The sequence below is a fragment of the Eutrigla gurnardus genome (assembly GCF_963514095.1).
Source record: "Eutrigla gurnardus genome assembly, chromosome: 20".
Classification (NCBI taxonomy): Eukaryota; Metazoa; Chordata; class Actinopteri; order Perciformes; family Triglidae; genus Eutrigla; species Eutrigla gurnardus.
The window spans coordinates 6,960,342-6,975,474 of record NC_139931.1 but is presented as its reverse complement, the minus strand read 5'-3'; the positions used below and the strand labels follow the sequence as shown (position 1 = coordinate 6,975,474).

The window sequence follows — 15,133 nt, the reverse complement described above, 5'->3', positions numbered from 1 at the left end:
ATACGGGGTATACCCACTTCTTTTTCTGGTGGTTTACAGTATACCCACCTATCAGCCAGAAAGCCATTGGAATATATGGGAGAGTATACCCACTTCCTCCTCTGTAACCTACCCATCTACCTAGCAGTACACCCACCTCATCAACTACCACTACACCACTGGTCACTCGTGTTTTCCATAGCTGCAGTCGTCTCCCCGTCATCCCGTTGACACACCTCTCTGTAGTTCATCTTTTATACTTGATGTTGGCTTCAACTGGGAGGGCAAACAAGAATAAAAAATGAATAAAATGATTATGGTGGCATGGATCTTGTGAGCATATCAACAGAAATATAAAAATTATATAGACTTAATGTTACTTTAAAACTTAAAATTCAAGGAATGTTCAACCTATAACACATAGGGATTTTAATGTGGAAAATAAGAGGTTTTATGGGTTCATCCTCTCATCCACCCGATTTGCATGTGCTTTTTTTGTGTGCTAATATTAGAAAGCATTTACATATCCGTGATGTGTTGGCAGTATTTTCCAGCCTTACTTACTGGTATAATCCTGGGGTGTCATGGGCCTGGACAGGACCTGTCTGAGGGCGTCCAGCCACTCTCTCTGCTCCCTCTCCTGCTCACACATGAAGACAAACTGACGCTCGGGCGTCTCCACCATAACGCCACACTTCCACTTGTTTCCCCGAGCGTGCTTTGGGACGTACACCTTCACGGAGTAACCTTTGTTCTCCGTGCCGATGAAAATTACCCCTAACTCCTCTGCATCCTACGCTCGCAAGAATGAAACACATGCACACGTTCAGATATAAAGTGCTTGACAAACATTCACACGTGCACTGTGCAAGCGTTGTGTGTGTTGTACTGGGAAGTCCTCACCAGTTGGCCTTTGAAGTAGAACAACTTCCTGTTTTGAGAGTCCAAAGTAAACCATCTCCTTTTGAACGGCTCTTTTTGCTGTTAAAAAAAAAACATTTAATGCTTCACATGAAAAAGTATACATTTGAACACAACTCTCTATCCTCCATCTATCAAATCAAAACCTGTTCTCACAAAAAATATAATTGAAGTGTGTTTGAATAGAGGAACAGAAACACACTCAAAGAACTATGCTGGCCTTGTTGCATGCAAATTAGCGGTTGAGGTTTGGATAATAAATCATATTCAAACATGCATATGTCAAACTCTTTCTTGTTTAATAACTCACCAATGGCCCCGTCTTCTCCATGTACCCCTCTTTGAGGTAGTTTCTTGTTATTTTTGGTATCAGCTGACAAAGAAGTGCAAAGACACGCAGGTGTTAAGCTTTAAAACATAAAAGCGAAACAGTTCTTACTGCCGATGACCACTGCAAGTGTCGTGAAACGCCTAGAAAGCGTTCTGTCGTTCCAGTTTTGACACGGTTTGATTGCCCACCTCTTCGTTGCTTCCAGTCGGGTATGCTGTCTTCAGGTATGCATAGCGAGCAGCACGAATGGCGTTGTACCACGTCACTATTTCCTAGAGCAGAAGAAGAGAGCCTGAGCTTCTCCACAGCCCTACAGCATGACAATCATACGACTTGGTGATGATCATGCAGTCCCACCTCAGGACTCCCGTGATAAACATAGAGGTTCCTGGTGTGATCGTTGTCTTGGTAGGAGATCTGCAGCCCGTGGGGATGGCCAATCTTCTCCGGTTGAAAGGTGGCGTTGAGGTCCTTGACGGCGATTACAGCTTTAGGGCCCTTGGACTCCTGAGTTCCAGAGTTTGTGGACAGGATGCAAAAGAGAGTTCAGTTAGCTCGTTATAACTTTGATGATCCCCGGACCTTTCCTCCAGCTCCATCATCAGATACAGATTTCAATACTTTGAATATTTGCAAAACTGAGGACATTCCCATCAATTAGGCGTCATGTTAATTAGCAAATGCGGACACATAAAACTGGGGTGGTGAATATGGTAAACATTATTCCTACTAAAAATCCCCATGCTGGGAGCTTTGCATGCTGATTATCATTTAGCTCAAAGCACCTCTGTGCCTCACAGTTCATATCCACATCTTGTAGTCTTTAAATGGTTTGATTTCCGTTGTATGCGAAAGTAAACTTGCAGGAATCATTGAGGCTTCATCATTTATTAATTGTGTATTATTATTATTATTTGCAATAAATGCCTGTCACGTGTGCAGCACGTCGCTTGGAACGGTTCTCAGTTTGCCAAACAGTTTCTCGGCCTCTTGGCACAAGCTCAGTGCACTACAATTATTTTGGCGCTTCGGGGAACTCACATTTTCCTTGTTGTAGTAAGTCAGGGTAAATTCTCTCTCCGACAGGACGAACTTCCTTTTCAGAAATTGTGTGTTGTCTCTCCCTTTCTTCCACAGCATCCCTTCATAGAAACCTGGAATCAAAATCAAAGAAAATCTACCGAGGTTGTCTTCACACAGGTCTTCCTCCAAATGAGAAGGCTTTAGTCACAGAAACGTTACGAAAAGACAATCTGGCCAGCTTTCACTTCCTGGATGCATTGTTATGCAAAAGGCAACAGGTTTTTCTTGCATGTGTATGAAAAAACCACATCAGCCTTACGCCAACAGACTGACAAAGGCTGGTGTCCTGCAGCCTGAGAACAGAGAGAACATCACCTGTGGTGTATGGAAGTGGTGGATACTTGGTTTCTCCTGTGAATTCCCTCCTTTCATATTTAGCCCGGATCCACTGCTCTTTTAAGACACTGCAGTTCAAAGGCAAACAACAGGAAGAACACAGGTCAACACAAGCTGCAGTGTCACGACAAGAAGATGATTTATTCAGCTTTGATTTAGCAGCAGGGATGCATCTGTATTTCTCTTCTGCAGTTGAACTTCTGTCTATTTATTGTCATGTCAGCAGTTGGCATGCGTGATCATAGCACAAAAATGATTTTCTGAGGAATTTCCTCATCCTGGAAACATACTTACACACAGTCATGTTCCTGGGGCCGATAGTAGTACGCTGGAACGGCTTTCTCATACAAGCCCAGGGCGCTGGCATTGCCGTTGGCTTTCATGAACTTCCCAAGTCCCAGAAAATAGACACACACGGAGATTACACATGGACAAAAGACACCTTTCACCTGGAGAACTAACATGGTATTACCATTACAATAGGAACATACCTCCACCAGCTCATCCTCCCAGAAGTCCAGCTGGATGGATTTGACCCGGCTGGACAGGCTGCGATGGATGCCGGAGCAGTTCAGACACACAAACACACCTAACTTGTAGGAGGCCCAGTCTGGACCTGAGGTGTGCAGACGAGGCGGCATTTCAATTACACACTTTACAATTAAACCCTCCTGTTCCCCCCCACTCCATGTGCCTTGTATTCCCATGCTGCAGAAATTAGTGTTAGGTTTTGTGTCTTTGAATAAACAAATCTATTTAGGAATATGCACTAGTGAGTACAAAAGCCTATTAAAACTACATTTTGACACAATAACCCTTTACACTTACTAGTTGATATGCATTAGAGTGCATACCTTACATAATTTTCAGTATATCCACCTTCATTGTATTGATTTAAATGTTTTAACTTGATATAACTTTTCCTACTGATGTGTTGCGTTTATTTATGTTTTATTAATGTTTTGTAAGGCGCCAAGAAATCAAATGTATTATAATTTCCCATTCGAAATAATACCTAAATCAAACCTTTCCTGGGTTGATAATCCTGCTTTGTTTGTTTGACAAAATGACGATCATTCATCTGAAATCGAAGAGCTTCATAAATAAACTCTTAAACTGCCTATTAAAATATATTTATATATATAACCAAATAATGCCTCTTGGCCATGTGTAACACATGGACACATTCAAGTTTTAGAAAAGGGCTTAAACAGATGCATGGAGCCGGGTGAACAGTGGAGTGACGTGTTGCTCACCAGCCGCTCCGCAGTCGGCGCACCGGTTGTTGATCGGCCGCTTCAACAGTTCCAGCAACATCTTCTTGTTTCGCTCGTGATTTGCCATCCCGGAAAAAAAAAAGTCACGTCCTTTTCTGAGACGATGAAGAATCCCCGCTGTCCGAACCAAACATGATGGTCACATCGTGTTTTTTCCCCCCTCCACACGTGGCGAAACGCAACCGGCAATATAAAAACTGGAACTTGCGACAGGTTGGGAGTTGTGGATGTTACAACAGAGCGGCAGCCTCCTCCTGCGCGCGTCAGCTGCGCAGTGGGAACAATCAGAGGGGGAGGGGAGGGGCGTCCCTTGATGACCTCCCTCCCAAATACATTACAAACTCAGCTGAAACCGGTCTACCCACTGTGCATTGGTGACGGCATGTACAAGCGTAATTACACTGTATTTAAGCACACACAGAGATAGATAATATCTTTATTGAGTTGTTACAAACCTTTATTTCTGTCACAACAAAAAAACCCAGTGAGTAATGTGTACATATTTATGGCTGGAAAAATCAACGATAATAAAAAAAAAAAATCACTGTGAGGAATGTGACTGTGATGTAGGGCTGAAAAATAAAGCTTCAGCAGCCTTTTATGAAGGAGATCCTGAGTGCACGAACAGTACTTTGTGTAGAGAATGTCACTTTACACAGCCTTTACAAATTCTATTTTACATGTTAATCTCTTACAAATCATTACTGACTCATACTTACTCCTCAAAAGACAATTCTACTAGAAATAAAACACTTTTCAAGATACAAATCATGGATTCAATGTATAAAACACTACTGTACAAGGGAAAAAAACCGACAGCTTAATATTACGAGAATCATATAAAGTAGAAACCTTTAGTGCATTCTGAGAAAGCGCCACAAGACGTGCTGAATTAGACAGCATTTGAGGTTATTTAGCTTTCCCTCAGTAAGGTGAGAGTGACGAGTGTAAACTTCACCAGACAGTCCTTTGTGCGCTCACCTCTGACCAGCTAGCCACCTCATCTCATGCCGAGGTCGCGATCATAAACAGACCAAAGACGACAGCGATGCATGTGGTTGTTGATGCCCGACTATTCATCCTCGTGTCACAACACAGCCTGTAAAACGTATTGCTTCTTCCAATTCAATAGCAGTGTGACCACTCGAAGGGTATTAATTGTTTAAGGCTGTGTGATCATGACGACACGTCTGATCTCCTCTCACGTTCAGGGGAAGTCTTCAGCAAGGTGCTGTAGGGTGCTCTTTTCAAGACCCAGGTGGATCGCATCTAGGTAGTGCAGGAACCTGGAAGGAGGGGGAAAACAGCTCAGTTTTCTGAGGACTCAATTCAGAAGACATTTATAGGAATGGCATGCATGCACAGCTTCTTCCATACAATTACAATGTGTGCTTGGTGTGCATTCTGTGAGGTTTCTGCACGCTAACCTTCGTTTGACCTTGCCCTGCTCCTTAAGCTGCTCTGATCTGCAGATGGTGCGAAGGGCTGGCAGGTAGTCCAGAGCAGCTGCTGGTCTGTTGCCCAGAGTACCACACACTCCTCTGAACAGCAGACTCTCCATCACTTTCCTCCTCCGTTGGACCAGCCTGGAACATATTAATTCACATTTCCTTTATTTGAACTGGTTTAACTGGTCAGGCTTGGAATTATGATGCTGACTGGGCTACAGAATTACATTCATGTTGTAATAAACCAAGGTGTAAAGAAAGACAGGACTCACTGTGGTTGACAGGGGCCGTCCTGAGTGAAGCTGTAACCCTCATGTGTGGCAGCCACGGGCAGGGAGAGTTCTGCTGCAGCCTCCTTCCCCACCTCGCCGTCTAGTCGTTGGACTTTGTTCCAGGCCTCCGCGACCGACACCCGACACTTGTGGAAGCTCAGAGACTCCACGGCGGCCGGGATCTCCAAGATGTGCTCTACTCTTACACAGCTCCCTCTGTCAGTCTCAACCCTCGACTCATCGGTCATCCCGTCTTTCAACACTGCGCTGACTGGTCTTCTCAGATCGTCAGCCCCCTCTGGATGAACGAGCAAGGAGTCCATGTACGACATGTCGTCAAAAAAGTCAGCTATTGATTCTAGACACTGGGAGACTGGCAGACTCTTTACCCGCTCCTCAGGAGTCAGCGGCCTCCTCTTCACCGTCTCTGAAACTAAACTCCCTTTGCCTTCCTCCTTTGCCTGAGGAGCGCTCTGCGGCTTGCAGAGAGACAGGAAACTGTCTTCTGAATCCGAGTCAGAGTCCAGTCCACCCTGGTCGGGTAGACCGTGCCGCTTCTTGCTTTTCCTCATTCTGTTGGACATTTTAATTGGACTGCCGTCGTCCGAGCAATCCGCCGACTCTGCCGTATGTAGTAACCTGGCATGGGACGGCAGCTCTTTTAGATTGACAGGAGGATGGTCCTGTGATGCAGAAGCAGATCGCTCTGGCTTCTGGGTAGAAGTCGTCAACCGCGTGAGTGGTAGAGGTAAGAGTGACTCCAAGTTGGAGTAGAGCAGATCCACTCCTCGTCGCTTACTGTTTGCCAGCAGCTCCCAGCATAACGTCTCCTTCGCTGGACTCTGGCTCTGATAAAAACACAGACCCGGTCAATCAAGTACAATAGACATTAACATTGTGATCACACTGAAGCAATCATAAGGAGGTCATTGGTCGGTAACATTATTTCAGACCTCACTTTGTTACCCATTCTTAGTCTAAGCAATGTGGCAAATAAAGATTTTACCCTGAGCAGCTCCCAAATGTCTCCGTTAGGTTCAACATTCAGCAGGCCGAGCATGCTTTCAGTGCAGCCGGTGTCACAGGGAGGGAGAGTGGATGGGACAGTCGCTGCACACGCAGTCATGCCTGCTACCTCTTCAGTCTCTGGCTTCAGTTCAGCTTTTAATGGAAACGAGAGGGAATTAGGAATTAGGTTAAAAGGGTATTTTTTTATAATAATAATAATACAACACGTATTTTATTGAGTTTCCTCCAGATCATCACCGTACCATTTTTGTCAGTGTTCGCCAACGGCCTGGTTACACGACGGCCTCCTGCACTCCGAGTCCAGAACTGAAGCTGCAGTAAACTCTGCCGAATGTCACATCCATTGAGAACGAGCAGAGAGCTGATGTCCAGCAGGTCTGTCCTCGTGTCCTCCGTCAGACACAACAGCCGCAGGAAACTGCCCACATCCAACTGTACCAGGGAGAGAAGGACAACGGAAAATTAAATTTTTGATTACTGAGCTCGCTCCCGCTTGATTAGCATCAAAAGATCAAGATCACATTGTGCGTTAATAAATCAGCCACTCACCACTGACGGCGTTTTGAAAAGGATCTCTTCAAAGTTGCCATCAAACATGGTGCTGAAAGCAGGATCTATAAAATGTGCAGGGATTGGATTTACACTCAAAAGACTCAACACAGACCAAACTGTTAAGACATTTGACCTCACTTCTCCTACTCACCGCTGGTAGTGAGGATGACTGGTCTCTTCGTGGTGGTCATAAATGTCTTGATGGCTGCTAGGAACCCTGAGTCATCATCAAAAATAACATCCACTTCTTCAAACAGGATGAGCGAGATCGCCGTCTTCTTGCTCTGTTCTTCATTGTTCTTCTCTTTAGGGGTGGTAGTTGTTGGTGATTTGATTGCGGGGTCTGTATGCTTATTCGCACACTCGTTTGCTTTTATGACTTTCTTGGAAGTCGCTACATAAACAGATGAGGGAGTGAGAAAAAATATTATCATTAAAGCACCGATAAAAGCTCATCATATCTGTAAACAACTGATACATTTGAAGGTGAAATTAACCTGTTTGTTCATTCTGTTTAGCGTTAGGTGTCTCCTTGTTGGTGGGTCGACCCATTTTGAAGAAGTTGGCTAAAGAGGTGGGAGCCAGGCTTCCTCTTTTTGCACCTCTTGGGGACTGGGGATGTTTCCTGGGAGAGGAAACCACCCTGCGAGGAGAGTTAACCTTTCCTGGAAGATAAAGAAAACAACAAGCAATTAATTTCCAACAGTTTGTGCCCATTTTGTAATATTCCAACCACACATAAAACATGCATAAAACGGATTCTCCGACAAGTTTTCAATGTGAGCCGTGTACATACTGGGCGAGGATCCGGCCTTGAGGACTCCAGCACTGCTGCTTGTGCCGTAACTGTTGAAGTAGGTGGGTTTGTTGGCGTTGACCCCCTGACTGTCCACCTGGTGCGACTGAGTGGCTTCCTTCAGCTGGGACAGAATGAGACGGCCACTCCGCTGAGATGAAGCGTTCACCTCAAATACCTTGGGGGGGAACGAGAGGGAAGTAAAGAAACGAAGACGCTATTTTCTACACAAATGTCACAGTTATGGACCTTGACGCTGTTGTACCTTGAAGCCCAGCTCCTGGGCACAAGCATAGACTGCCGCCGTCTTTCCTATTCCAGTGGGTCCAGTGATGAGCATCGTATTACACAACATGTCCTCTCCATCCTGGGAGTCCTCTTCTCCACACTCCCAGTCCGAGTCTGGACACAAGGAGCCATCATGCAGTCAATGCAAACACGTATCAAGCCAAGTGGGTATGAAGAGGGAAAAAAAGAGGAGCATTTCTCTAATCTCCCACCATTGCTGCCTTCCTCGTGTTTCTTGTCTTTCTGCTTTTTTCTCTCTTCTCTGTCTGCACGGAGTTTCCATTCCTTTAGCCAGCTGTACAAAAAAAAGGGAGAAACATGACGTTCTTGATACAATGTCAACATCCCAGCCACATATTGTGCTAATATACGCAATGAACTGATATCATTCAAGAGATACAGTATTAACGAAATGCAGTGGCTACTTTTAAATTGAAGCCGTTTTAATTATTCACCTGTGCAGCCTCCTCACTGAGGCAGTGTTGCCTATGATGTCGCTGGAGTGCTGGGGCTGATATTTTTCTGTCCATAATACGTCCTCCTTCCCCTCAGCTGTAGACAAAAAAATATTTGCTAGATTACTTATAGCAGCCAGTGTTGTGCCAGTGCAATGCCAAAGACACCTGCTGATGAATTCGCCAACAAGGACAAATTATTTTTTACTGGCATTACCTTCAAGGATCTTGTATGAAAAGTTGTCATGCCAGTTGGAAGGTGTGTCACTCTCGCGAGTGACTTTTAAAATAATTATACATGGTTTTGGTGGAGTCAAATACAGCAGCTCTATTTTTAAGCAGTCTAAGCACCAAACCTTAACTTTGACAGTTTGCCAACACTTCCCTATCAGAGCCAAATTATGAACTATGGCTTGGATAATGACACATTAAAAGCAACAAAAGCAAATACCGGAGTATATGTTATACAAAACATTAAAGCAGGTTAGGTTAGGGACAGTTAAGCTGCAACCATCAGCATGTTCCAAGACATTTTCATATATTTGCTTTGTCTTGGATTGCAAACTTGCCACTGACTTCCCTTTGTGTAGCCGTCATTCAAGGTGCTTCCCATTGGCTGATATTGTGTGTTGTTTGTGTGAGACTTCAGACCATAAAATGTGATACCTCACCTTTTTTTTCAGTGTTCTCTCCCAAAAGCAAGTCATCGATCACAACCACAGAGTCATCTTCAGTCGGGATGGGGTCGGCTCTGACTTTAGGCTGGACTTTCTCGTCCTCCTCCTCTGGCCTTGATCTCCGCGCTCGTCTCGTACGGCCCTCCCTTTTTGTGGGCTCGGGCTCAGAGTTTTTTTCTTTTGCACAGTTGCCCCGTTGTTTCTTAGCCACCTTCACCGTCATTTCTCCCTCTTCATCAAGCCTCTTCCTCTTCCCTCCTACTGCTTCAGCTGGCAGTGTGGTGCTTGTGACTCTGGTTACAGCCTCTGCTTCTAGGAAATAGATAACATGCAAATGTTATGTCTATATTTTGGCTGGTTTGTAAATAATAAAAAGGATTTTTTAAATAATTACACCCTAAAATAAACTGCTCCTGCAACCTGACATTTTGCAATACAACGTGTCTATCTTTGTTTCAGTGCTGACCTGAGGTTGTGCTCTGCTGCAGGTGGTCAGCACGTCTCTTCAGGAAGTGAGTGATGAACATCTGAACAGGAAAGGAAGGGTTAGAGGTGCTGACCTCCTCCAGTAGAAGCCGACGATCACTTTCTGAGATCTCAGGCCCCCAGCCAGAATCCTAAAAAAGAAAATACTGTTAAATACTGTCTGTTTCACACTTTTTTAAATACAGCATAGCTATACTGGCAGCACCAGCACTACCTTCATCATTACAGTCACTTCAACATACCCGTTCACACAAGGCTCTACGGGCTGGTTCTGTCTTCACACAAGGGAAACCACTGGCAGATGGAAGTAAGTTGGATGTTTGGCACCAAAGCTCTTTCAGATGACACAGTAACGAAGACTCAGGCCACAGCAGACTCCAAAGAGGGCAATCTGTCAATACAAGACAAGTTTTACTTGACACGTATGTACCTACCAGTGCTTCATATTGAGTACAAGTAGCAACATCATGCCATAGAAATACTCTTTCGCAAGTAAAAGCCCTGCATTGAAAATGTTACCATCAAAATATACCTAAAAAATTAAGTGAAATATAAAATGTGTACTCTGAACTGTAGTGGAATGAAAGTATTGAGTTTCTACCACTGCCAAATGAAGTGCAAATGAAGTGCATGTCTGTGCAGGGACAGCTTACCGTTTGATGGTTGCCTCATGTGAATAACTGGTTGAAATGAGGAACAGGAGAGAGAGTAGGCCTCCTTGTTGGCAGCGGTTTTGGCGATCTGTTTCCTAAAGGAGTCAGGCAGGCCACTCTTCAAGAACTCTCTGCGGGCCCTGAACTGCTCATCGTCCTGGGAGTTTTCAGAGCTGCTGTCATCAAAGATAGAAACCACCGCAGACAGCTTCCGAGCGGTCTTCTCTTGGCCCAACGAGGCCCCTTTGGAGCCTGTGAGATAGAAAATACAGAATCATGAGGTGATATTTCACTAAAATGCTGAACAGTAAATGATGATTTTGAGCAGGAAAGCTTACCTGGGACAGTCTTGGTCTCTTTGCCAACAGATGCGGCTCTTCCCAGAACTTCATTTAGACTGCGTAAAGGCTTCTGGGTTTTGCTCTTTTCGGCAGTTTGGTCCTCCTCCAGGCAGATGACAGAGTCCTGAAAAAACAAAACCATATTATGGGGGGGGGGGGGGGGACATGAGTGAGTACACAAAAAAGGTTTCTGCATTCATGTTTGTGTTGTACTGCAAAGGTGGCTTATTGTGCCAATGTGGAAGAAACGATGCGTCATTATATTGAGAATAGTTTAAAACCTAAAAATGTTTCATCGGTCAAATCCACTACAAGACTCCCTGCATGAGTTCAAACCAGCCTTTTGATAACTCGACCAACTCATGCCCTAAAATGTTAACCACCTCTTCAACACTGTGCAAATTGTGATTCATATTTTGTCCTTGAACTGTACCTCATCTTCACAGTAGATCGTCTTGGTGGAGGCGCCGGTTCTTGATGAACGCCTCAAGGTGCCCTTTTCCTTGACAGCTGTTTTTTTACTCTGCTGGATCACCCGGGCTTTCTCCACCAACTTCTTTGCCTGCATCCGCTTTTCAGAGTCTTTTGATGTCTGAGAAAATAAGGCATCCTTTCATCATCCTAAACTCATAATTATATTTGAAATATATAATTCCTTATCAAATTAGTACAACAAATTATTTAGAATTTGTGCAACCTGTAAGAATTATACTTACTTTTTTAGGCAAAGAAGTGTTGCCACCTCCACTTTCAGCCTTGGTGATGGAAAGATTTTTACGAACTCTGGTAAATTTAATCCTTGTGATGAGAAAATATTAATTTAAAACATTAAAAAGAACAGTTACACATCCATACACAAGTATAATAGTTGCACCTAGCTAATGAATAAGATAATGAAGAAAAATACACTGCTGAAGAGGTGGTGATTCAATTGTATGAGATTGTTTGTGGTGCTGTTGAATTGTATTGCATTATGTTATTAACAGGTGACCAACAAGGGTGGCTAAATAGGAGAAACACTTTAATGTTTAATTAAATAAAGTCCTCCAAAATGACCACATAGTTGAATAAACACATAAACACAAAAATGTAACAATCTAACCTTCGTGAAGGTTGGATGAATTAAAGGACTGTTGTATTGACTGCATTAGCTTAGCTTGGAGCATCAAATAAACTGAGGTAACTGGAGGTTATACATGCATATAAAACGTTTGAGTGTGTAAAAGCATTAAATTATAACTTTATGTCACCTGATTGGACTTTCTTCTGTGTCGGGGGGACACACCATCACTGCTCTGAAGACACCGTGTTTGGACTTGCGTGTCTTTGGCGTGGAGATCGTTGCAGGGCTGTCATCGGGTGAGGCAGCAGCAGCAGCAGCAGCAGCAGCGTCCTTCGACTTGTTGCGTTTCCTGGTTTTTCTGACAGGGGTTGTTGGGCTGACCTCGGGTGCTTGCTTGACTGCAGCCTCTCTTCTGGACCGCCTCACCACTGGGATGCAGGGAGTGGAGGTGATGGGGCGCTCCTCACTTTTCTCATCATCCTCCTCAACAGCTGCAGCCACTGTTTCTTCCGAAGTAGCAGCAGTATGAGGTGGGGTGGTGACTGCCTCCTTTACTTTTTTAGCTTTCTTTTTGCCTTTAATTGCTGGTTTCTTTTTAGTAGCTTTGTTTTCCTGAGAGGCATCAGGGACTTGCTCAACAGAGGGCGGAATAACAGCATCTTCTTCAGCAACGCTGTCTGCATCACCCAAAGCCTTCTCTCCGGGTTGCTTCTGCTTGGCCTGGCCCTTAGCGTGTTTGGTTTTGGACCCCTCCAGACCGGGCTGTTTGAAGGCAGCCATGAATTGCTTCCTCTGTGCCTCACTGCACTTGGGCATGGATTCACTTTCAAGCACAGCCAGCTCTAGATCTTCCTCTTGAAGAACAACATTGGATTTACGCTTGACCGTCAGAGAGGTAGGAGGATGCTGGTGTTCAGCCTCGTTAGGAGACGATGCTACCTCTGCAGGGCTCATCGTCCCCTTTCTCCTGTTGAAGATGGAAGCTAACTTTCCCCCCGCCCTGGCTGCTTCCTGTTTCGGTGAGACCGCATGCACTTCAGCCTGGATGGTGACAGTTCGGGGTGAGACTTGGAAAATGGACTCCCCAGAACCATAATTTTCTCCAGCTTTCGGCTTGTCCAACTGGTCAGTGTCCATTTCATCTGCCTTTGTTGCGATTTTACTTTCATCTTCTACGTCCTCTTCATCTTCTACGTCCTCCTCATCCCTGCCCTGGCTTTGACTCCGCACAAAATCTTCAAAGGAGATTGTGACTGTACTGTTGTTTAACTGAGAGGCCTCATCCACATTGACCTCCATACTCACATCACACAAGGAGCGCTCTTTTTCCATCTCCTCTGGTTCTGAATTCTTTGCCTTCCTAGAATTTCGTGCAACAGTTTTGACTTGTTTTGCTTTATCTTTTGATGGTAAGATTGGAGATAATGCAATACTGTTCAGTTCTGGATCAAGTCTGACACTGCTCCCACATTTAGAACCATCTTCTTCAGCCTCCTCAACACAGAAGGTCTTCGTCTCTGATTTCCCTCCACTGTTACAAGCCTCGGCACTAAGCTGGGCCATCAGGACTGCTGTATCACTGCCGAGGATACCACAGCTGCTGATTGCTTCTGCTGCCGAATCTCTGCTTTCATGTAGTTCCTCTACAATCAGGCAGCTCGCCTCGTCAACGGAGCTAAAGATTTCAGCCTCCACAATTTTTCTTGCAGCTTTACTGGCCTTTCTCCTCCGTTTCTGAGATGGCTGTTTCACCGCTGCCTCCGGACTGGCGTGTTTTTCCGAAAGAGACGTCTGACAGTTCTCTTTCGACCGCTCAAGTGAGCTGCTCTTTTCTTTAGAGGAGGGCGCCTTCCGGCTAAAATAGTCCGTGATGTTGTTGGTGCGAGGAGGTGAAAAGGGTTTCTCCGCAGGCTTGGGCACGGGAGAGAAATAGTTTGTGATTGTCTTGACGATTTGACTGCCTCCATCTTTGTGAGCTTTCTTGCAAGGCTGTAAAAGGAATGACAAAAGTAAATCAAATGAGAAAACGCATAATTAATGAATGAAAACAGCTGCTGCTTGCTATATATGACCAGAATCAGTGACATAAACATACCTGGGTGTCAAAGTCCTCAATGACCGATGCCATAGCTACAACACCAGCCATAATTTAAAGAGACCTAAAGCAAAAGGGGGAGATAATGCAAATGAAGACATGAAGTATTAATTTTATTATCCAAACAGTACAATAGGTCACATGTACACTTATTGTCCATGTACAAGTTGGGAATATTTCCTGCCTCCCTTTTACCAGATATTAAATAAAAGGCAAAAGCTGCACAATAATGACGAGTTTGCAATAAACTTTCATTCATCAACACTTCAAAGATGCTTAACTTTCATTTTACACACACATTATCCAAGCCATTAATTATATTTTGCTCCATCTCAACGAACATTGTTGACACTGTAAACAGCCCTGGAAGCTACAACACAAAGTAAAGTTACTGTAAAAACACCATTGATACCTAAACTATGAAGGAAGTTCCGGTGAAGCAAAGTCAGAATACATGTTTATACAACTGCAGTTTATTTACATGATTTAATAGAAGGGCTGAAGGAGAGCTAACGTCAAAATGAATGCCGTCATGGCGACCAGTCGCCCTTTTTGGTTTTTTTTTGTACCAAATTAGAAGACTCACCGATAAAACTGCAGCTGTAACTTGCCGCAACTTCAGAGGTCGTCTTCTTTGCCTTTTCTTACTCACTTCCCCGGGTGTGTGGACGAGCAGCAACGGAGGCAAAGTTCATTGTGTGCGGCGAACATCCGTGCGTTTCCACCGGACATATACCGTTTCACTGTAAAACAACAAGCTAGCAGACTTCGGTGGACGCGGCTCCCAGGGCAGCTGCTGTCCTCGCGGCTCCCAAAAGCGGCGCAAACATCCTCGACACGTCCGACACAAACCGACCGCCAAGAGGGAAAAACGTTACGCCGATATTTTCCGATTTGTTCCGAGCAGGAATTCAAAATACATGTCTCTTGACGTAACGCTGCACTTTTCAAAAACGCGCCAGACTGGTTGTGAATGAAGAGCGCCAAATATACGTGACCTTTGGCATGACCGGATTCCACCAATCGCAGGGGAGAAGAGGGCCCCGTCATT

At 44.6% G+C, this 15,133-nt stretch overlaps 2 protein-coding genes across 2 annotated transcripts; both read right to left on the bottom strand.

Annotated features, from left to right (window-relative positions):
• Positions 1 to 7: 7 nt before the first annotated feature.
• Positions 8 to 4,121, bottom strand: adap2 (ArfGAP with dual PH domains 2). Its single transcript, XM_084036917.1, has 11 exons — positions 3,907 to 4,121; positions 3,142 to 3,266; positions 2,945 to 3,036; positions 2,630 to 2,718; positions 2,273 to 2,385; positions 1,589 to 1,738; positions 1,420 to 1,503; positions 1,211 to 1,273; positions 883 to 960; positions 544 to 772; positions 8 to 255 (listed from the first exon to the last, which is right to left on the bottom strand). Exons 1-11 carry the CDS (start codon positions 3,992 to 3,994, stop codon positions 227 to 229), a joined length of 1,140 nt encoding a protein of 379 aa, XP_083893043.1. The 5' UTR covers positions 3,995 to 4,121; the 3' UTR covers positions 8 to 226.
• A 237-nt stretch (positions 4,122 to 4,358) lies between these two features.
• Positions 4,359 to 15,028, bottom strand: atad5a (ATPase family AAA domain containing 5a). Its single transcript, XM_084037399.1, has 22 exons — positions 14,669 to 15,028; positions 14,083 to 14,146; positions 12,175 to 13,976; positions 11,641 to 11,722; positions 11,358 to 11,516; positions 10,922 to 11,048; positions 10,584 to 10,835; positions 10,173 to 10,321; positions 9,911 to 10,061; positions 9,439 to 9,756; positions 8,768 to 8,864; positions 8,525 to 8,607; positions 8,290 to 8,426; positions 8,025 to 8,202; positions 7,726 to 7,893; positions 7,380 to 7,622; positions 7,226 to 7,290; positions 6,919 to 7,108; positions 6,654 to 6,808; positions 5,648 to 6,495; positions 5,355 to 5,513; positions 4,359 to 5,213 (listed from the first exon to the last, which is right to left on the bottom strand). The coding sequence occupies exons 2-22, from the start codon at positions 14,131 to 14,133 to the stop codon at positions 5,135 to 5,137; spliced, it is 5,493 nt and encodes a 1,830-aa protein (XP_083893525.1). The 5' UTR covers positions 14,134 to 14,146; positions 14,669 to 15,028; the 3' UTR covers positions 4,359 to 5,134.
• Between the last annotated feature and the right edge of the window lie 105 nt (positions 15,029 to 15,133).

Bases quoted from the DNA above. Each gene is read 5' to 3' on its own strand.
- adap2 (XM_084036917.1), bottom strand. From the start codon at position 3,994: ATGGCAAATCACGAGCGAAACAAGAAGATGTTGCTGGAACTGTTGAAG. The intron at 1,739-2,272 runs GTGAGTTCCCCG...TCTGGAACTCAG, and splicing joins CTTACTACAACAAGGAAAAT to GAGTCCAAGGGCCCTAAAGC. The intron at 1,274-1,419 runs GTGGGCAATCAA...CTTCTTTGTCAG, and splicing joins CGACTGGAAGCAACGAAGAG to CTGATACCAAAAATAACAAG.
- atad5a (XM_084037399.1), bottom strand. From the start codon at position 14,133: ATGGCTGGTGTTGTAGCTATGGCATCGGTCATTGAGGACTTTGACACC. The intron at 10,836-10,921 runs GTAAGCTTTCCT...TCTATCTCACAG, and splicing joins AGAGACCAAGACTGTCCCAG to GCTCCAAAGGGGCCTCGTTG. The intron at 7,894-8,024 runs GTATGTACACGG...TTTATCTTCCAG, and splicing joins CAAGGCCGGATCCTCGCCCA to GAAAGGTTAACTCTCCTCGC.